At 47.9% G+C, this 22747-nt stretch overlaps 1 protein-coding gene across 1 annotated transcript in view; it reads right to left on the bottom strand.

The window, feature by feature from the left end:
• The window catches only part of PDS5B (PDS5 cohesin associated factor B), a 340516-nt gene that overhangs the window by 31733 nt on the left and 286036 nt on the right, over positions 1 to 22747 (bottom strand). The window contains exons 26-28 of the mRNA XM_063951787.1: positions 10941 to 11055; positions 10440 to 10572; positions 10229 to 10348 (exon numbers count right to left, since the gene is read on the bottom strand). Coding sequence (XP_063807857.1) covers positions 10229 to 10348; positions 10440 to 10572; positions 10941 to 11055 — 368 coding nt within the window. The remainder of the gene's footprint in view (positions 1 to 10228; positions 10349 to 10439; positions 10573 to 10940; positions 11056 to 22747) is intronic.

Below are 22747 nucleotides of genomic sequence, written 5' to 3'. Positions count from 1 at the left end.
CGCGGTAAGTCTTGGAATAGACACGGTCCCTGCTGAAGCAGGTCCCGTCTTAGAGGTAGAGGCCACGGATCTTCCGTGAGCATCTCCTGAAGTTCCGGGTACCAAGTTCTTCTTGGCCAATCCGGAGCCACGAGTATCGTTCTTACTCCCCTTTGCCGAATGATTCTCAGTACTTTTGGTATGAGAGGCAGAGGAGGAAACACATACACTGACTGGAACACCCACGGCGTTACCAGAGCGTCCACAGCTATTGCCTGAGGGTCTCTTGACCTGGCGCAATACCTGTCCAGTTTTTTGTTGAGGTGAGACGCCATCATGTCCACCTTTGGTTTTTCCCAACGGTTCACAATCATGTGGAAGACTTCTGGATGAAGTCCCCACTCTCCCGGGTGTAGATCGTGTCTGCTGAGGAAGTCTGCTTCCCAGTTGTCCACTCCCGGAATGAACACTGCTGACAGTGCTATCACATGATCTTCCGCCCAGCGAAGAATCCTTGCAGCTTCTGCCATTGCTCTCCTGCTTCTTGTGCCGCCCTGTCTGTTTACGTGGGCGACTGCCGTGATGTTGTCCGACTGGATCAACACCGGCTGACCCTGAAGCAGGGGTTTTGCCAGGCTTAGAGCATTGTAAATCGCTCTTAGCTCCAGTATATTTATGTGAAGAGATATCTCCAGGTTTGACCATACTCCCTGGAAGTTTCTTCCCTGTGTGACCGCTCCCCAGCCTCTCAGACTGGCATCCGTGGTCACCAGGACCCAGTCCTGTATGCCGAATCTGCGGCCCTCTAACAGATGAGCACTCTGCAACCACCACAGAAGAGACACCCTTGTCCGTGGCGATAAGGTTATCCGCTGATGCATCTGCAGATGCGATCCGGACCATTTGTCCAGCAGATCCAACTGAAAAGTTCGTGCGTGGAATCTGCCGAATGGAATCGCTTCGTAAGAAGCCACCATCTTTCCCAGGACTCTTGTGCATTGATGCACAGACACTTTTCCTGGTTTTAGGAGGTTCCTGACAAGTTCGGATAACTCCTTGGCTTTCTCCTCCGGAAGAAACACCTTTTTCTGAACCGTGTCCAGAATCATTCCCAGGAACAGCAGACGTGTTGTCGGGGTCAACTGAGATTTTGGAAAATTCAGAATCCACCCGTGTTGTTGCAGCACTACTTGGGTTAGTGCTACTCCGTCCTCCAGCTGTTCTCTGGACCTTGCCCTTATCAGGAGATCGTCCAAGTAAGGGATAATTAATACGCCTCTTCTTCGCAGAAGAATCATCATTTCGGCCATTACCTTGGTAAAGACCCGAGGTGCCGTGGACAATCCAAACGGCAGCGTCTGAAACTGATAATGACAGTTTTGCACCACGAACCTGAGGTACCCTTGATGTGAAGGGCAAATTGGGACATGCAGATAAGCATCTTTTATGTCCAGGGACACCATAAAGTCCCCTTCTTCCAGATTCGCTATCACTGCTCTGAGTGACTCCATCTTGAACTTGAATTTTTGTATGTACAGGTTCAAAGATTTCAGATTTAGAATAGGTCTTACCGAGCCGTCCGGCTTCGGTACCACAAATAGTGTGGAGTAATACCCCTTTTCCTGTTGTAGGAGGGGTACCTTGACTATCACCTGCTGAGAAAACAGCTTGTGAATGGCTTCCAATACCGTCGCCCTGTCTGAGGGAGACGTTGGCAAAGCAGACTTTAGGAACCGGCGAGGGGGAGACTTCTCGAATTCCAACCTGTAACCCTGAGATACTACCTGCAGGATCCAGGGGTCCACCTGTGAGCAAGCCCACTGCGCGCTGAAATTCTTGAGTCGACCCCCCACCGCTCCTGAGTCCGCTTGTAAAGCCCCAGCGTCATGCTGAGGGCTTTGCAGAACCCGGGGCGGGCTTCTGTTCCTGGGAAGGAGCTGCTTGCTGCCCTCTCTTACCCTTTCCTCTGCCTCGGGGCAGATATGACTGTCCTTTTGCCCGCTTGTTCTTATAGGACCGAAAGGACTGCGGCTGAAAAGACGGTGTCTTTTTCTGTTGGGAGGGGGTCTGAGGTAAAAAGGTGGATTTTCCGGCAGGTGCCGTGGCCACCAGATCCGATAGACCGACGCCAAATAATTCCTCCCCTTTATACGGCAATACTTCCATATGCCGTTTGGAATCCGCATCACCTGACCACTGTCGCGTCCATAAACTTCTTCTGGCAGATATGGACATCGCACTTACTCTCGATGCCAGAGTGCAAATATCCCTCTGAGCATCTCGCATATAAAGAAAAGCATCCTTTAATTGCTCTAAAGTCAATAAAATACTGTCCCTATCCAGGGTATCAATATTTTCAGTCAGGGAATCCGACCAGACCACCCCAGCACTGCACATCCAGGCTGAGGCGATGGCTGGTCGCAGTATAACACCAGTATGTGTGTATATACTTTTTAAGGTAGTTTCCAGCCTCCTATCAGCTGGATCCTTGAGGGCGGCCGTATCAGGAGACGGTAACGCCACTTGTTTTGATAAGCGTGTGAGCACCTTATGCACCCTAGGGGGTGTTTCCCAGCGCGCCCTAACCTCTGGCGGGAAAGGGTATAATGCCAATAACTTTTTTGAAATTAGCACTTTTCTATCTGGGTTAACCCACGCTTCATCACATACATCATTCAATTCCTCTGATTCAGGAAAAACTACAGGTAGTTTTTTCACACCCCACATAATACCCCTTTTTGTGGTACTTGCAGTATCAGAGATATGTAAAGTCTCCTTCATTGCCGTGATCATATAACGTGTGGCCCTACTGGAAAATACGTTTGTTTCTTCACCGTCGACACTAGATTCAGTGTCCGTGTCTGGGTCTGTGTCGACCGACTGAGGTAAAGGGCGTTTTACAGCCCCTGACGGTGTCTGAGACGCCTGGGCAGGTACTAACTGGTTTGCCGGCCGTCTCATGTCGTCAACTGATTTTTGTAATGTGCTGACATTATCACGTAATTCCATAAACAAAGCCATCCATTCCGGTGTCGACTCCCTGGGGGGTGACATCACCATTACCGGCAATTGCTCTGCCTCCACACCAACATCGTCCTCATACATGTCGACACACACGTACCGACACACAGCAGACACACAGGGAATGCTCTATTGAAGACAGGACCCCACTAGCCCTTTGGGGAGACAGAGGGAGAGTTTGCCAGCACACACCCAAGCGCTATAATATATATGGGAACAACCCTATATAAGTGTTGTATCCTTATAGCAGCTTAAATATAGTAATATCGCCAAAAAAGTGCCCCCCCTCTCTGTTTTACCCTGTTTCTGTAGTGCAGTGCAGGGGAGAGTCCTGGGAGCCTTCCTCACAGCGGAGCTGAGCAGGAAAATGGCGCTGTGTGCTGAGGAGAATAAGCCCCGCCCCCTATTTCGGCGGGCTCTTCTCCCGGAGTTTGTGAGATCTGGCAGGGGTTAAATACATCCATATAGCCTCAAGGGCTATATGTGATGTATTTTTAGCCATAAAAAAGGTATTATACATTGCTTCCCAGGGCGCCCCCCCCCCAGCGCCCTGCACCCTCAGTGACCGCTGTGTGAAGTGTGCTGACAACAATGGCGCACAGCTGCAGTGCTGTGCGCTACCTCATGAAGACTGAAAAGTCTTCTGCCGCCTGTTTCTGGACCTCTTCAATCTTCGGCATCTGCAAGGGGGGTCGGCGGCGCGGCTCCGGGACCGGACTCCATGGCTGGGCCTGTGTTCGATCCCTCTGGAGCTAATGGTGTCCAGTAGCCTAAGAAGCCAATCCATCCTGCACGCAGGTGAGTTCACTTCTCTCCCCTAAGTCCCTCGATGCAGTGAGCCTGTTGCCAGCAGGACTCACTGAAAATAAAAAACCTAAAAACTTTTTCTAAGCAGCTCTTTAGGAGAGCCACCTAGATTGCACCCTGCTCGAACGGGCACAAAAACCTAACTTAACCTAACTGAGGCTTGGAGGAGGGTCATAGGGGGAGGAGCCAGTGCACACCACCTGATCCTAAAGCTTTATTTTTGTGCCCTGTCTCCTGCGGAGCCGCTAATCCCCATGGTCCTGACGGAGTCCCCAGCATCCACTAGGACGTTAGAGAAATAAATCTTTTAAACCTACCGGTAAATGTTTTTCTCCTAGTCCGTAGAGGATGCTGGGAACTGTGCCCAGAGGAGACGGACAGTACGAGGAAAGGATTTTTGTTAATCTAAGGGCAAGATTCATACCAGCCCACACCATCCACACCGTATAACATGGAATATACGCCACCAGTTAACAGTATGAACAAAACCGCATCAGCCAAAGACTGATCTTAACTGTAACATAACCCTTATGTAAGCAATAACTATATACAAGCCTTGCAGAAATATGTCCGCACTGGGACGGGCGCCCAGCATCCTCTACAGACTAGGAGAAAAAGATTTACCGGTAGGTTTAAAATCTTATTTTCTCTTACGTCCTAGAGGATGCTGGGGACTCCGTAAGGACCATGGGGTTTATACCAAAGCTCCAGACCGGGCGGGAGAGTGCGGATGACTCTGCAGCACCGATTGAGCAAACATGAGGTCCTCATCAGCCAGGGTATCAAACTTGTAGAATTTTGCAAAAGTGTTTGAACCCGACCAAGTCGCTGCTCGGCAAAGCTGTAATGCTGAGACGCCTCGGGCAGCCGCCCAAGAAGAGCCCACCTTTCTAGTGGAATGGGCCTTTACCGAATTTGGTAACGGCAATCCAGCTGTAGAATGAGCCTGCTGAATCGTGTTACAGATCCAGCGAGCAATAGTCTGCTTAGAAGCAGGAGCGCCAACCTTGTTGGCTGCATACAGGACAAACAGTGCCTCCGTTTTCCTAACCCGAGCCGTCCTGGCTACATAAATTTTTAAGGCCCTGACTACATCAAGGGACTTGGAATCCTCCAAGTCACCCGTAGCCACAGGTACCACAATAGGTTGGTTCATATGAAACCACCTTAGGAAAAAATTGATGACGAGTCCTCAACTCTGCTCTATCCACATGGAAAATCAGATAGGGGCTTTTGTGAGATAAAGCCGCCAATTCGGACACCCGCCTTGCAGATGCCAAGGCCAACAACATGACCACCTTCCAAGTGAGAAATTTTAATTCAACCGTTTGAAGAGGTTCAAACCAGTGAGATTTTAGGAACTGTACCACCACGTTAAGGTCCCATGGTGCCACTGGGGGCACATAAGGAGGCTGGATGTGCAGCACTCCCTTAACAAAGGTCTGGACTTCTGGGAGAGAAGCCAATTCCTTCTGAAAGAAAATTGATAGGGCCGAATCTGTACCTTAATGGAGCCTAACTTTAGGCCCATATCCACTCCTGTCTGTAGAAAGCGTAGAAAACGGCCAAGATGGAAATCTTCCGTAGGAGCATTCTTGGCTTCACACCAAGAGACATACTTCCTCCAGATACGGTGATAACGTTTCGCCGTCACCTCCTTCCTAGCCTTTATCAGCGTAGGGATGACTTCCTCCGGAATACCTTTCCCAGCTAGGACGTGGTGTTCAACCACCATGCTGTCAAACGTAACTGCGGTAAGTCATGGAACACGCAGGGCCCCTGCTGCAACAGGTCCTCCCTGAGAGGAAGAGGCCACGGATCTTCTGTGAGCAATACCAGGCTCTTCAAGGCCAATCTGGAACAATGAGTATTGTCTGCACTCTTTTTCGTCTTATGATTCTCAATATTTTTGAGATGAGCGGAAGAGGAGGGAACACACAGACCGACTGAAACACCCATGGGGTCACCAGGGCGTCTACCGCTACTGCCTGAGGGTCCCTTGACCTGGCACAATACCTCCGAAGCTTCTTGTTGAGGCGTGACGCCATCATGTCTATTTGAGTAAGTCCCCAATGACTTGTTATCTCTGCAAAAACTTCTTGATGAAGTCCCCACTCTCCTGGATGGAGATCGTGTCTGCTGAGGAAGTCTGCTTCCCAGTTGTCCACTCCCGGAATGAAGACAGCTGACAGAGCGTTTATGTGATTTTCCGGCCAGCGAAGAATCCTGGTGGCTTCCGCCAATGCCACTCTGCTCCTTGTCCCGCCTTGGCGGTTTACATGAGCCATGGCTGTGATGTTGTGTGATTGAATCAGAACCGGTAGGTCGAGAAGAAGATTGTCCGCTTGTCGTAGGCCGTTGTATATGGCCCTCAATTCCAGTACGTTGATGTGTAGACAAGCCTCCTGGCTTGACCATAGTCCCTGAAAATTTCTTCCTTGTGTGACTGCTCCCCATCCTCGGAGGCTCGCATCCGTGGTCACCAGAACCCAGTCTTAAATACCGAACCTGCGACCCTCGAGAAGGTGAGCACTCTGCAGCCACCACAGGAGAGACACCCTGGCCCTGGGGGACAGGCTTATTTTCTGATGTATTTGTAGATGGGACCCCGACCACTTGTCCAGAAGGTCCCACTGAAATGTCCTTGCATGGAACCTGCCGAAGGGGATGGCCTCGTAGGCCGACACCATTTTCCCCAGTACTCGAGTGCATTGATGGACTGACACTCTTTTTTGTTTTAGCGGGTCTCTGACCATGTTCTGGAGTTCCCGGGCTTTTTCCATCGGAAGAAAAACCCTCTTCTGTTCCGTTTCCAGAATCATTCCTAAGAAAGATAGCCGAGTCGTTGGAATAAACTGTGACTTTGGTAGATTTAGAATCCAGCCGTGCTGCTGCAGCACCCTCAAGAAGAGCGACACGCTTTTCATTAATTGATCTCTCGATCTCGCTTTTATCAGGAGATCGGCCAAGTACGGGATAATTGTGACTCCCTGCCTGCGCAGGAGCACCATCATTTCCGCCATTACCTTGGTGAAAATCCTCGGGGCCGTGGAAAGCCCAAACGGCAACGTCTGAAACTGGTAATGACAGTCCTGTACAGCGAATCTCAGGTACGCCTGATGAGGAGGATATATGGGGACATGAAGGTATGCATCCTTTATGTCTAGTGACACCATAAAATCCCCCCTTTCCAGGCTGGAGATCACTACCCCGAGTGATTCCATCTTGAATTTGAACTTTTTTAAGTACAGGTTTAGGGATTTAAGATTCAGAATGGGTCTGACCGAGCCATCCGGTTTCGGGACCACAAACAGGGTTGAATAGTACCCTTTCCCCTGTTGGACTAGGGGAACCCTGATAATCACTTGCTGTTGATACAGCTTTTGAATTGCAGCTAAAACTATTTCCCTCTCTGAGGGAGAAGCTGGCAAAGCAGACTTAAAAAATCGGCGAGGGGCCACCTCTTCGAATTCTAGTTTGTAGCCTTGGGATATAATTTCCATCGCCCAAGGATCCACGTCTGACAGAACCCATACCTGGCTGAAGAGTCGAAGATGTGCCCCCACCGGCGCGGACTCACTCAGCGGAGCCCCAGCGTCATGCGGTGGATTTAGTAGAAGCCGGGGAGGACTTCTGCTCCTGGAAACTAGCCGTTGCAGGAATTCTTTTCCCTCTACCCTTACCTCTGGCGAGGAAGGAAGAGCCCCAACCTCTTCTGGACTTATGCGACCGAAAGGACTGCATCTGATATTGTGTTTTCTTTTGCTGTGGGGGAACATAAGGCAAAAAAGAAGATTTACCCACGGTAGCCGTGGAAACCAGGTCCTCGAGACTCCATTGGCGAGTCCATAGGGCTCACCTAGCAGAAACAGCCATGGCGTTGGCTCTTGAACCTAACAGCCCAACGTCTCTCGCAGCGTCTCTCATATATAAGGCTGCGTCTTTAATGTGACCCAAGGTCAATAAAATGGTATCCCTATCTAGGGTGTCAATGTCAAATGACAAGATATCTGCCCACGCTGCTACATATCCATGCCGACGCTACCGCAAGTCTGAGCAAGGCACCCGTATGTGTATAAATTGATTTTAAGGCAGTTTCCTGTTTGCGATCAGCAGGATCCTTGAGGGCTGCCGTGTCTGGAGATGGTAGCGCCACCTTTTTGGACAAGCGCGTTAAAGCCTTGTCCACCCTGGGCGAAGATTCCCACCGTAACCTGTCCTGCGCGGGGAAAGGGTACGCCATAAGAATTCTCTTGGGAGACTCCAGACAAAAAACTGCAGATTCCTAAGCCTTTTCAAATAAAGCATTCAGCTCATGAGACGGGGGAAAGGTTACCTCAGGTTTCTTTTCCTTAAACATGCATACTCTCGTGTCAGGGACAGAGGGGTCATCTGTGATATGCAAAACATCTTTTATAGCAATAATCATATAATGAATACTTTTGGCCACCCTTGGGTGTAACCTCGCATCATCGTAGTGGACACTGGAGTCAGAATCCGTGTCGGTATCAGTGTCTGCTACGTGGGACAGGGGACGTTTCTGAGACCCTGAAGGGCCCTGTGACACAGCCAAAGCCATGGATTGACTCCCTGTTACTTCCCTGGACTCTGCTTTGTCCAAACTCTTATGTAATAAAGACACATTTGCATTTAAAACATTCCACATATCCAACCAATCAGGTGTCGGCATCGCCGACGGAGACGCCACAATCATCTGCTCTACCTCCTCCTTAGATGAGCCTTCCGCTTCAGACATGCCGACACACACGTACCGACATCCCTACACACTCAGGGATATATATATCTATATGGAGACAGTCCCCCAATAAGGCACTTTGGAGAGAGAGAGAGAGAGTATGCCAGCACACACCCAGTGCCACCGGACACTGGAATATAAACCCAGTCAGTACAGCGCTTTTTATATATGTAATAATAATAATACACTCACTGCGCCAAATAAATGTCCCCCCCCCCTCTTTTGTGCCCTCTGTACTTGTGTTCAGCAGGGGAGAGTCCGGGGAGCCAGCTTCTCTGCAGCGTGCTGTGGAGAAAATGGCGCTGGTTAGTGCTGGAGGATCAAGCTCCACCCACTCAATGGCGGGCTTCGGTCCCGCTCAAATCGTTATACTGGCAGGGGTTTGTGTAATACAGGTTGAGTATCCCTTATCCAAAATGCTTGGGACCAGAGGTATTTTGGATATGGGATTTTTCCGTATTTTGGAATAATTGCATACCATAATGAGATATTATGGCGATGGGACCTAAATCTAAGCACAGAATGCATTTATGTTTTATATGCACCTTATACACACAGCCTGAAGGTAATTTTAGCCAATATTTTTTATAACTTTGTGCATTAAACAAAGTGTGTGTACATTCACACAATTCATTTATGTTTCATATACACCTTATACACACAGCCTAAAGGTCATTTAATACAATATTTTTAATAAATTTGTGTATTAAACAAAGTTTGTGTACATTGAGCCATCAAAAAACAAAAGGTTTCACTATCTCACTCTTACTCAAAAAAGTCCGTATTTCGGAATATTCCGTATTTTGGAATATTTGGATATGGGATACTCAACCTGTATACTGCCTCCGCAGTATATGTATATATATATATATATATATATATATATATATATATATTTTTTTTTTTTTTTTTATGCCAGTATCCCTAGAGGTTAATTTTGCTGCCCAGCCCCCCCCCCCCCCCCCTCTGAGCCCTGCACCTTACACTGCCGTCAGTGTGTGAATGTGTGGGAGCAATGGCGCGCAGCGTTACCGCTGCGCGGTACCTCAGTGAAGATCTGAAGTCTTCTGCCGCCTTTAAAGTCTTCTTTCTTCTTATACTCACCTGGCTTCTATCTTCCGGCTCTGTGAGGAGGACGGCGGCGCGGCTACGGGACGAACAACGAGGGTGAGACCTGTGTTCCGACCCTCTGGAGCTAATGGTGTCCAGTAGCCTAAGAAGCAACGTATCATTTTAGTAGGTCTGCTTCTCTCCCCTCAGTCCCACGATGCAGGGAGCCTGTTGCCAGCAGTGCTCCCTGAAAATAAGAAACCTAACAAAAGTCTTTTTCAGAGAAACTCAGTAGAGCTCCCCTGCAGTGCATCCAGTCTCCTCTGGGCACAGGATCTAACTGAGGTCTGGAGGAGGGGCATAGAGGGAGGAGCCAGTGCACACCCATCTAAAGTCTTTAGAGTGCCCATGTCTCCTGCGGAGCCCGTCTATACCCCATGGTCCTTACGGAGTCCCCAGCATCCTCTAGGACGTAAGAGAAATAATATGGAACAGTCTTTGGAAACTCTACAAATGTCTGAAAACAGCCTCAGCTCTCAAACTGGCTGCCACTATCAAGTACACGTGACTTAAGAGTGCTAGGCTAATCATAACTAAGCACTTTGCAGTACATACCTTGTCTGGCTGTGTGAAGTAACGTGCTGGTAATACTGGATCTTTTGGAGACTCTAAACTATAGGTTGTACTCTTTGAAATAATTATATTCATTGCCACATCGCAAACAGTGTACAATTTCTGTAGATGAATGAAACCAACAGATTACAAGTTATCACATTTTCTATCCATCACAAAATATGACTGGGTACTGAACAACAACAACATGTACCTCATTCATTTTGGGGTCATCCGGCGCTTGAGCATCTTTTGTCTGCTTAATGTTTTCCACCATTTTTCTGATAAACGCGTGGCTGTTATTTTCATTCTTCGACATTAAAATCTCCAGGATAAACCACAGACACCTGAGGGAAGAGATGAACCAGAAGCTATTTTGTCTAATGAAAATAGAAAAGGTCAGCAAAACCCGAAAACCGTAAGAGTCACTAAAAAGTGGTTAACGTTTACAACAGTCTAAGAAGTTTCTGCTTTACAGGTTTAATGGTCTCAATAACGTACTGCTTCTTAACGCTATAATACACACTGCAATAAGCAGAAAATACAAGCATAAACCGAAGCCATTCAAATTACTATTCAAGGAGATAGGACAGGCTGACAAACAAATGGTACCATTTACAAAATTGCATGTGCCACAGCTAATAACAAGACTAATAGAAGGTCTGACTGGTGCAAGAGCAGAAACAGCTTTACACAGTAGAAAGAAAAGCCTTACTCTTTTATATCCTTCAGCTGTTCTATGTCTTGGATCTTCACATAGTCTGGATCATGTGCGAGCAGATGAATGGTGTATGGAACAACATACTCTGGTAGGAGAGAGAGCAGCTTTTCTGGGTAAGACAATGAAGCGATAGATTAGTAAAATAGCCCTCACACCATCCAAGACAAAATAAGGATACATTTTATCTCTCTCAATATATTAACAATACAGATTAAAAACGCATCTAATGTGTGTGTGGTATCATAGTATAGCCACTCCACTTTACCTTAAAACGTATACTCACCCTGCTAAATACCCTTATCTGTATAAAATAACATTGTTTAAAAAAAAAATGGATTAACACCCATTTACTGCAATAAGGTATTCAAATAAAATACAAGCCAACAGCCCCCACACCAATCCCGGCAATAGAAGGCACCCTGCTTCCCACAGACAAAGTAGAACTAAGGTAATGTTTTAAAACCACAGCATGGTGTAGGCAGCTGCTACATAGAGTTCCACCATCTATCCTGTCTCCTGAGCTGCAGTGGCTGACCAAGCCTGCCTAGTTGCTGTGCCTGCTGTTGTGCCAACCTGAATATCCTTTTGGGGCACAATATCCACCTACCCTCACTGCCTGGGCTGTTTGATATTCAGCCCGGCAGAGGACCTGCTGCTGCCCCGGACTGGAAGTGTGCCGCCATGGCTGTGTGAGCGGCCTCCTGGTCCTGTCTGTTCCCACTCCGGTGGATCCTGTTCCCCGCTGCCTGCCTCCCCAGTGCCCTTGCAGTGTGCTGCTCCGGGCGCTCCTCCCGCTGCCTTGCTCGAACGCCAGTCCTGAGCCTGCTGCCGTTGGACTTCCGCCGAGCTCTACAGCCTGTACGCTGCCTCTGGATTGCCTTTTCCGCCCTGTGGTCCACTGCTCCGCCTGTAGGGTGTGCTGGTAAGCGGGGAAGTGCTTGGTCACTACTTGGGGTGCTCTGACGCCTTGTTGCCGCTGCTTATGTGCGCAGCCACTCACTGTGTGCGGACTGGTTTGGTTACGACCTCCTCCTGCCTTCACGTGGTCTGAACGCTGGGGATCTGTTCTCTCCATACCCTCCTTTGTGCTCTGTCTATTGGGATTTGTTCATCGAGCCTCTGAAATTCTTACTGGCCTTGCTGAATTTATTAATACAGGTCCTGACCTGTGCCCTTCTCCTGCAAGTACTGTACATGCCCTTGCTGGGCTGCTCCTTCTACTCTGCTGTACTAATTACTACAAGTGCTGTGTACTGTGCCTTCTCCCCTTCCAGCAAGTACGTACACTTCCTGGGGTGATTACACTGACACTGCTACATCTATTACTACACATATTGCGAACTGTGCTCTCTCCCCTCCATGCAAGCACGTACCCTTTCTGGGTTAATTATATTGTCTTTGTTGCATTTATTACTACAAATACTGTGGACTGTGCTCTCTCCCCTTCCTGCAAGTATATACCTCTGCTGAGATATTTCTACTGACCCTGCTGTGTTTAGTACTACCAGCACTGTGAACGGTTTTTCTTCCTTTTGCAAGTGTATCCTTTGTTGTATAAGATGGTGAGAACAGGGAATGCAGTTGGAAAAATGTGCGCGGTCTCCTCAGGCCACCTGCTCTCATTCCCAACAGGCTGCCAGCCCTCCTTCACCCTCGCAATCCTTGGGGAATTCCCCCGCAGAGGTCCCTCCATAGTCGACCCAACAAATCCTGCAAGCTATAATGGCGTTGGAGCAGAGAGTCACGGACAAAATTGGGCTGGTGCAGGCAGATCTATCACTTATCAGGCATGATATGCAAAAAATTTGTGCGAGTGTGGGAGAGGCGGAGAACTGCATATCAGACTTAGAGGACCTCACTAACCCTCTAAAGGCCACAGTTACTGACTTGTCCACGCAAATGACGGCTAGAAAACAAAGCTATCAGATATTGAGGGTAGGCTCGGAAGAAACAACGTGAGATTTGTTGGGCTCCCTGTGAGAGCGGAAGGCTCTAATCCTGAAAAATTCTTAGAGGACTGGCTTCTCCATCTATTTAGCCTGCCAACCGGGCTAAATCCTGATATACACAGGGGCCCTGAACGAGGAGTTCTGGGCGCTGCGGAAGTAGAAGGAGACGCTCTATCGAGAGACCCTGAAGGTCTGAGAACCGTTGCCATCTGGGCCACGCGGGAGCGATCAGAAGTAGGATTCCTTCTTCTTGCTTGAACTTCCTCATTACTCTGGGCAGGAGTGACACCGGAGGGAACACGTATGGCAGCCGAAAGTTCCATGGAATTGCCAGTGCATCTACGAACGCAGCTTTAGGATACCTTGTCCTTGCTCCGAAGCCCGGAACCTTGTGATTGTGTCAAAACGCCATCAGATCCACATCTGGAAGGCCCCACTTGTCCACGTGGAGTTGAAACACTTCTGGATGAAGGCTCCACTCTCTGGCGTATACGTCCTGATGACTGAGAAGGTCCGCTTCCCAGTTTAGGACCCCCGGAATGAATACCGCCAATATGGCTGGCAGATGGCGTTCCGCCCATTGAAGAATCCTGGATACTTCCCTCATTGCCATGCGGCTTCGAGTGCTGCCTTGATGATTGTTGTCCGACTGTACTTGAACAGGTCTGCTCTGTATTAAATGCTGGGTGAGTTCACCGCCCGCAATTTTAGAATGTTTATTGGGAGGCGAGACTCCTCCCTGGTCCACCTACCCTGAAGGGAGTGTTGCTCCAACACCGCGCCCCAACCTCTCAGACTGGCAACAGTCGTCAGAAGGACCCAGTTGGAGATCCAGAAGGGATGACCCCTGCTCAATCGATGGTCCTGCAGCCACCAGTGTAGTGACAGACGGACCTCCGGAGACAAGGAGAACATTTGCGACCTGCTCCGGTGAGGCAGGCCGTCCCACTTGGAAAGAATCAGTTTCTGCAGAGGGCGGGAATGGAATTGAGCATACTCCACCATGTCGAAAGCCGACACCATGAGACCTAGCACTTGCATTGCCGAATGTATCGACACTTGCGGACGAGATAGGAAGCATCGAATCCTGTCCTGAAGCTTCAGGACTTTCTCCTGAGACAAGAACAACCGCTGGTTGTGAGTGTCCAACAACGCCCCCAGGTGCACCATGCTCTGAGCAGGGACCAGGGAAGATTTCTTCCAGTTGATGAGCCACCCGTGGGCATGCAGAAACTGGATAGTCAGATCCAGATTGCGTAGGAAAATTTCTGGGGAATTTGCCAGGATCAAAAAGTCGCCCAGATACGGCAGGATCCTGACCCCTTGACGGCGGAGTACAGCCGCCATTATCGCCATGACCTTGGTGAAGACTCGCGGAGCCGCGGTGAAACCAAAAGGCTTTCAGAGACGTAACGGTAGTAACAGGTAGAGCTGAGGATATCACCAGCTGCGCCACTTGGCAAATTCACTGGCGGGGGTGCCTCCCAATTTTGACTTCGCTCCGCCACGAGGGGATAGCGAGCCAGCATCTTCTTGTGAGGCGTGAATTTCTTTCCTGGATTTTCCCAGGATTCCTGACGTATGTCAACCAAATGGTCAGAGTGAGGCAAAACTTGTTTAACCCCTTTCGGACGTTTAAATCTGTCCGGTTTCTTAGGGGCAATATCAGGCTCTGGTTCATCAGTAATTTGAAGAATTAACCTGATAGCCTCCAACAAGTCAGGAACATCCGCCTGTGAAACAGATTCCCCATCAGAATCAGTGTCTGCGGGGTCAGTATATACGCCATCCATCAGACGAGGTGTCTGGGACGTTAGTGGATTGTGAGGAAGTAATGGCCCGCTTAGAGGACCCCTTGGTATTAGGCGGGCGAGGGTTAGACTTCTGTGTAGTCAGTGATTGGTTCAATTGCTGTAACTGAGTGAACAGTTGATCTGCCCACGGCGGATTAATAGCAGGGACCATAAGCGGTTGTACCGGTACAGGAGGTCCAATAGGGGGCGCAAGTCTAGTTACCAGCATATTCAATAACGTGGAGAAAGTAGCCCACTTTGAACCCCCGTTGCTATGGTCCCTCTGGGGGGTAAGGAACCCCCAGAACCTGAACCCTTACTTGCGTGCTGCTCCTGATGTCTCCGGCATCGAGTTGGGAACCATGTTGACGTGCTTGCAGTATGGGCCTAATTCAGAGTTGATCGCAGCAGCGTTTTTGTTAGCAATTGGGCAAAACCATGTGCACTGCAGTGGGGGCAGATATAACATGTGCAGAGTCAGATTTAGGTGGGGTGTGTTCAAACTGAAATCTAAATTGCAGTGTAAAATAAAGCAGCCAGTATTTACCCTGCACAGAAACAAAATAACCCACCCAAATCTAACTCTCTCTGCAAATGTTATATCTACCACACCTGCAGTGCACATGGTTTTGCCCAATTGCTAACAAAATTCCTGCTGCGATCAACTCTGAATTAACCCCTATATGCGGATGATATCCTTTAATTTGTAGATGATGTGGAAACACCTCTGACCATTATGCTGCGCATTGTTAAGCTGTTTGGCACATTTTCTGGTTTGCTTATTAATTGGGAAAAATCTAACATCTTTTCCATATCGGGTAGACTTTCCCAGGTTTTCCCTGTATCCTGCTTGCTGCAGTGGACTCTTCTGTTTTGTTACCTGGGAGTTTGGGTTACGCCTCATGCATCTGACTATGTTGAGAAGAATATTAACCTAATAACAAATGATTTCAAGTCTAGGATGCATGTCTGGAAAAAACTTGTTGCTGGCCATATTAATCTTTTTAAGATGACGATTGAGCCTAAATCCCTTTACTTACTTCAGCACTCCCCCACAATTTATCCAGAAGAAAATCTTTTCAGCCATAGTCTGATCTCTTCATTTATTTGGGGTAACAAGTTGCCTCGGGTGGCTTTCAAAACGTTCGTCAAATCCAAAACGGATGGTGGCCTGGGACTTTCTAATCTCCATATATACTATGTTGCTTCTCAGCTGGCCCGACTCTCACGGTGGCTTATGGATGGGGTGGGGCTACTCTACTTTTGTGGCTGAGCGTTGGGGACTTTCTTCTCTCCTTTACATCATCTTCTTTCTGGCTCTTCTGTCTCTGCTCTTCATCCTGTGGTAAGTAAGGCACTTTTGGTATGGCGCTACGCACACTCATTATTTGATTGGCAGGGATTAGACACTGAATCTCCTCCTTAGTTCAATGCCGCCTATAAAGAGCTATTGCCCTTATCTCATGAAAAATTCTGACAGAGGGGTGTATGGCCTCTAGGACAATTGTATGAGGGTGACTGACTTAAATCCTTTCAACAAATGAGCACCGAATACGACATTCCCAATACAGCCACCTTCCACTACTTGCAACTGCAACAGTCTCAGTTTGGGATGTCTACACACCCCCCTTTTCTATACTCCCAGTTAGAACACAGCTTACAAACTTAGGTTCTCAGGGGCAAATCTCTCATATACACTACTTTGAATGTTAGGGTGAATGTCCATTTGCTTGACCTTCTTAAACTCAAATGGGAGCAGAACCAGGGGGAGCTCGCTGCAGAGCAATAGGTGCAAATTATCGGCTCCATTAAGTATACTCCTTGTGTCCGGTATCGGCAAGTATTTTATTTTACATAGAGTGTACCATACTCCTGTGTCACTGTATAAAGCAGGTCTCCGATCAGATACGTTTTGTCCAAAATGTGGAGAGTGATGACGACTTTTGGCACCTACTGTGGAGCTGCCCTGTAGTATCCCCTTTCTGGTCCGCTGTTTGGACAGATATTGTGTCAACGGAGCCATCTCTACCCCCATTTTGCCCCAGGTTGTGTATGTCTGGCCTCAATGTAGAGGAGACACACTCTTTAATACTGTACAGTTATGTTGTATGCCTTATGACTCTTGCAAAGGCGATAATAGCTAGAAATACGTTTGCTTCAGCACCCCCTAATCTTTTTCAGTGGAGAGCACTAGTTAATACAGTGGCTGGGCACGAGAGACAGCTGTTCAAGAGCAGGGGTACAATGCATAAATACTCTGCTAAGTGGGATAGGTGGTGCACCTCTATTCTCGGTAAAGACCTTGTTGGTGAAGGGGTGATAGCACATTCTAATTCTGTCTGGTTCCTGGTTTGGCTCATCGTGCATAGATATATCTATTTCTTGCTTGTTATTTCTCTACTGTCACGATTTGTCTGTTTTGTGACACCTGATGTCATGTAAGGTCCCTGTCTGTGATTTCTACCGTTTATATTCACATATGTATTCTGTGTATATATATTTTTTTTCTCTTTCTTATGTTTTTACATGTTGTATTTTCGAAAAGTAAAAATATTTACATAATTAAAAAACAACCACAGGTTGGTATCAGACAATAAAACACACTAAACTAATACTGCTCGCAAACCCTTCTCCTTAGCAACCGGATGCCAATGGCACACTACAAATCTTTATTTTTGATAAAATGGTTAATTCTGAAAACTAGTATATCCCATAGAAACCTATCGGGGATGTGACTGTCGGCGGGAATGGAGGGATCGCAGCAAGTATCAGAGATATCTGCTGCAGTCCTTCCTATATACATTCGGGGGTTGCTTAATATTTACAGCTATCCCATGAGCACAGGTGTTCTTAGGGAAATAACTGCAAATATTTTTGGATATATAAAAGGTTGTAGAGATAATCTGCTAACACTACATTTCGGTACAGCATCTGCATTTAACCATATCAGAAACTTGGTTCTACTACAAGTATTGCTAATTGGATGCGATGGGTCATAACATATATGTAAACAAACCAATGTCTATATTAAAGGAAGGGACTGAAACCTTATGAGCTTAGACCAAAAGACAAATTCTACATTAAGATTTTTTTGCACACTTGCAGACTGGGAACACTTGTAAATGTACATTACACTGTGCTGCAGGAAGCACTTCTAACAGGCTTTCTCAAAGGGAGGCTCCACGTGAATAGACAGGCTACAGTCTAAAGAATTTTGGATTAGTCCACATAAACAGCATTTTTTTTATTTTTTTACTAACCCATTAAATTAAACAAAAACTAAACCAAGAAACATGTACACATCATTTCTACATCTACGTCTAGTAGCCAGAGTAATGAAATCAGTTTGAACACGTTTTCTCACTTGGTCAAACCAGTATCAGAATTCAGCCTGAATAATACTCATGATGCACAATTAGTTTACGCAAGATGAATATTTATCCATCCTACACACTCTGTTGGGATGCAGTTAAAATGTCGGCTGTCAGGATCCCCGGCGTTCAAGATACAGACTCCGAAATCCCAACAGCCAGAATCCACAACACCCATAGAGTGGGAAAAAATCCTGTGGCAAGCGCTCAAGCCACCCGCTGCCAGCATTCTGGCGGGCGGGATGCTGCTGTCGGTATATTGACAGCTGGCATCCCGCCCGCCAGGATAACGTATTTAATCCACTCAGCCATAGGTAACCATTAGCATGTAAAGCAATACCTACATTTTGTACTATTTACCAATTCTATATAGGCCCCAGATGTCATGCCAAGTGACACTAATTAATGGCCACTTCGGTTTTTGCTATCCCTGCTCGTGAAAGTAGTCCGGGGTCTGGGTGGCAGGACTTCGAGAAACCTGACTGAGTTCCAGACTGCAATATCTACAGAACAAAAAGAGCTTTTGCATCAAAAACTAATCTACTTAATCCTACTCATAAGAAAATGGCACTGGTACCTCCTGTTTCACCCTTGATCATCCCTTCCAAAACTAATGAAGAGAAGGGAAAATAGGATTTTAATTACCTACCGGTAAATCCTTTTCTCGCAATCCATAAGGTATATTGGGGATACTTAGTATGATGGGGTATAGACGGGGTCCAAAGGAGCCAGTGCACTTTAAATTTCTTCACTGGATGTACTGACTCCTCCCCTCTATGTCCCCTCCCACAGGCAGTTATAGATAAAACAGTGCTCGAAGGAGAAAGGGCATACATGAGAGAAAAGAGGATTTTGGTACTTACCGATAAATCCATTTCTCTGAATCCTCTAGGGGACACTGGAGTCCTATACAGTAGGGGTGTGAAGCCTTAAACCGGAGGTGTGGCACAGTCTTAAATTAGCATTGTCTGCACAGCCGGCTCCTCCCCCTTCACATCCCTCCTCCCTCAGTTTGAAAAATGTGACTGGGAGAATAGGACATGACACTATAGCCCACGGCGAGGAACCGAACCGTACAACATATCAAACAGCGGCCAAGAACTCTTAACCGAATAACGAACGCTGTTTGCACGAACTGATTAAAACAAGAACTTTGAACACAGCAGGTTGACAGCACCGAGGCGGGCGTCCAGTGTCCCCTAGAGCACAGGTTCTCAAACTCGGTCCTCAGGACCCCACACAGTGCATGTTTTGCAGATCTCCTCACAGAATCACAAGTGAAATAATTAGCTCCACCTGTGGACCTTTTAAAATGTTTCAGTGAGTAATTAATACACCTGTGCACTTGCTGGGTTACCTGCAAAACATGCACTGTGTGGGGTCCTGAGGACCGAGTTTGAGAACCACTGCCCTAGAGGATTCAGAGAAATGGATATATCGGTAAGTACCAAAATCCTCTTTTCTCTTTCATCCACTAGGGGACACTGGAGTCCTATACAGTAGGGGACGTCCCAAAGTTTTCCCCCAGGGAGGGAGTGCTGTCGGTGGCCTGCAAAACTAAACATCCGAACTTAGATTCTCCGGACGCAAAAGTATCAAACTTGTAAAATTTCGCGAACGTGTGGGCTGAAGACCACGTCGCCGCTCTGCAAAGTTGAGTAGTGGAAGCACCCCTGGCAGCCGCCCACGAGGCACCCACTGATCGGGTAGTATGAGCACCCGTCTGAACTGGAACCTGTTTGCCACAGGAAATATAAGCCTGCCGAATGGCAAGTCTAATCCATCTGGACAAAGTCTGCTTAGATGCCGGCCAACCCGTCTTTGGCCCATCATAAAGAACAAACAAATGGTCCGACTTTCTGAAAGACGAAGTAACCTGTACGTATACCCGTAAAGCTCGGACAACATCCAATGACACATCCTCATCTGTGAGACCTTGGAAAGATGGGACCACTATTGGCTGGTTTACATGAAACCCCGACACCACCTTCGGAAGGAAGTCTGCTCTTGTACGGAGTTCCGCCCTATCCTCATGAAAAACTAAGAAAGGACTCTTACAGGATAAGGCTCCCAACTCAGAAACCCGCCTAGCCGAAGCCAAGGCAAGTAATAACGTGACCTTCCAAGAGAGATATTTCAGGTCTGTTCTTGTCAACGGCTCAAAAGTCGGTGACTTCAAATATTCTAACACCAAACCTAAGTCCCATGGTGCCGTGGGAGGACGAAAAGGGGGTTGAATCCTCAGAACCCCCTGTAAAAAGGTTTGAATCTCTGGCAAGGATGCTAGCCGCTGCTGAAAAAGGATGGAGAGGACCGAAATCTGAACCTTCAAAGAGCCCAATCTGAGTCCTCCCTCTAGACCGGCCTGAAGGAAAAGTAGAAGTCGCGATAAATGGAAGTTAGATGAATTCCATCCCCGTTCCTGACACCAAGCCATGTACCGTCTCCAAATCCTGTAGTAGTGCCTGGCTGTGACCGGCTTCCTAGCGGCAATCATTGTAGGAATGGCCGTTCGTGGGATCCCTCTGTTTCTTAAGATCCGGGTTTCAATAGCCACGCCGTCAAACGCAGCCTGTTCAGGTCGGGGTGTAGGAACGGTCCCTGAGATAGCAGGTCCTCTCTCTGAAATAACCTCCAAGGATCTTCCGCAAGTAATCCTCGCAGGTCGGTGTACCAACTCCTGCGGGGCCAATCTGGTGCGATTAGAATGACCCACACTCGTTCCCGCTTTACCCTTTTCAGAACCCTGGGTATGAGTGGGAATGGTGGAAATATGTAAACCCTCCTGTAACACCACGGAAGTGTTAATGTGTCCACTCCTTCTGCTGCTGGATCTCGAGTTCTTGACACATATCTGGGCAGCTGATGGTTTTGTCGAGACGCCATTAGGTCCACCTGAGGCAGACCCCATCTTCTCACAATCATGTTGAAAATCCGTGGATGAAGGCACCACTCCCCCGGATGCATGTCCTGGCGACTGAGGTAATCTGCTTCCCAGTTCTCCACACCTGGAATGAACACTGCGGAGAGAATGATGTCTCTTCTTTCTGCCCACAACAAGATCTTTGTGGCCTCCTTTAATGCCATCCTGCTCTTTGTTCCTCCTTGACGGTTTATGTAAGCCGTCGTCGTGACATTGTCTGACTGAATCCTGATGTGTTGATTCATGACTAGGTCTTCTGCTAAGAGAAGGGCATTGTAGACTGCTCTGAGTTCGAGTATATTTATGGGTAGTTTGCTTTCCTGTAGCGTCCACCGTCCTTGAAACTGATGGTCCTCTAGGATGGCTCCCCAACCTCTGAGACTGGCGTCCGTCGTCAGGATCCTCCAATCCCAAATGCCGCATTTCTTGCCGGCTGTAAGGTTCTTGTGTAACGACCACCATATCAAGGAGACCCGTACTTGTGGTTGAAGTCGGATTCTCCGATGGAGAAGCCAGTGCGAGCCTGCTCCCTGAGCAATGAGGTTAATTTGGAATGGTCGGGAATGAAGTCTGCCGTACCGGAGAGCTTCGAACGATGCCACCATCTTCCGAGAAGTTGCACACAGAGGTGCAGAGAAACGGTTTGCGTCCTCAGTACCTGAGCCACTAATCTCTGTAGGTCCTGGACCCTGTTCTTTGGTAGGAACACACGTAATAGGACCGTGTCCAAGATGAGACCGAGGAATTGAATCCGTTGAGTCGGTATGAGGTTGGACTTTTGGAAATTGACAATCCATCCATGTTGAATTAGAAATTGATGTGATGTCTGAACATCCTTGAGCAGTCGATTCTGAGATGGAGCTTTGATCAGTAAATCGTCCAGATAAGGTATAATCGTGACCCCCAACAGTCTCAGTACTGCCACGATGATCTTTGTGAAAATTCTTGGGGCTGACGCTAGACCGAACGGCAAGGCTCGGAATTGGTAGTGCTCCGCCACCAGTGCGAACCTTAAGTAAGCCTGGTGAGGAGTCCAGATTGGGATATGCAGATATGCATCCTTTATGTCCATGGATACCATGAACTCGCTTGGTTCTAAGCCTGCAATGACTGATTGGATTGATTCCATCTTGAATCTGTAGACTCTTAAAAACTGGTTGAAAACTTTTAAATTGAGTATTGGTCCGACCGTCCCGTCTGGTTTTGGCACGACAAAAAGATTGGAATAGAACCCCGTTCCTCTCTGAGAAGCGGGAACCGGAATAATGACCTCTGCTTGTAGCAATTTGAGAATTGCTGCCCATAGTGCCCTTGCTTTTTGAGGGCACTGAGGCAATCCTGTTGTAAAAAACTGACTGTGAGGTCTCTGTTGAAATTCCAGTCTGTATCCCTGAGAGATTTAGTTGTTCACCCAAAGTTCTGGTGAGGTTTTGGCCCAGATGTCCTGAAAACCTTCCAGTCGGCTGCCCACCAAGGGGGACCCCAGGTGAGCTGGGAGGCCGTCATGCCACGGTCTTGTCAGCAGGTTTATCCTGCTTTCTGGTTGCTGCCTGCGAGCGGCCTCTACCTCTGCCCCCGCGTGCTTGTGTACCGAAACCCCTACCTCGGGCTCGAAAGGACTGATCTAAATGAAGTAAACGATGGTCCCGAATAACCTCTCCTAGCTTGTGGAGCGGTTCTCGTATAAGGAGTAGGCAGAAAAGTGGACTTCCCCGCTGTAGCCTGCGAAATCCACTTGTCCAACTCTGGTCCGAACAGCATTTCA

The sequence above is a fragment of the Pseudophryne corroboree genome, chromosome 2, assembly GCF_028390025.1.
Source record: "Pseudophryne corroboree isolate aPseCor3 chromosome 2, aPseCor3.hap2, whole genome shotgun sequence".
Classification (NCBI taxonomy): Eukaryota; Metazoa; Chordata; class Amphibia; order Anura; family Myobatrachidae; genus Pseudophryne; species Pseudophryne corroboree.
The sequence above is the reverse complement of the archived record's forward strand: the minus strand, read 5'-3'. Positions and strand labels throughout refer to the sequence as shown.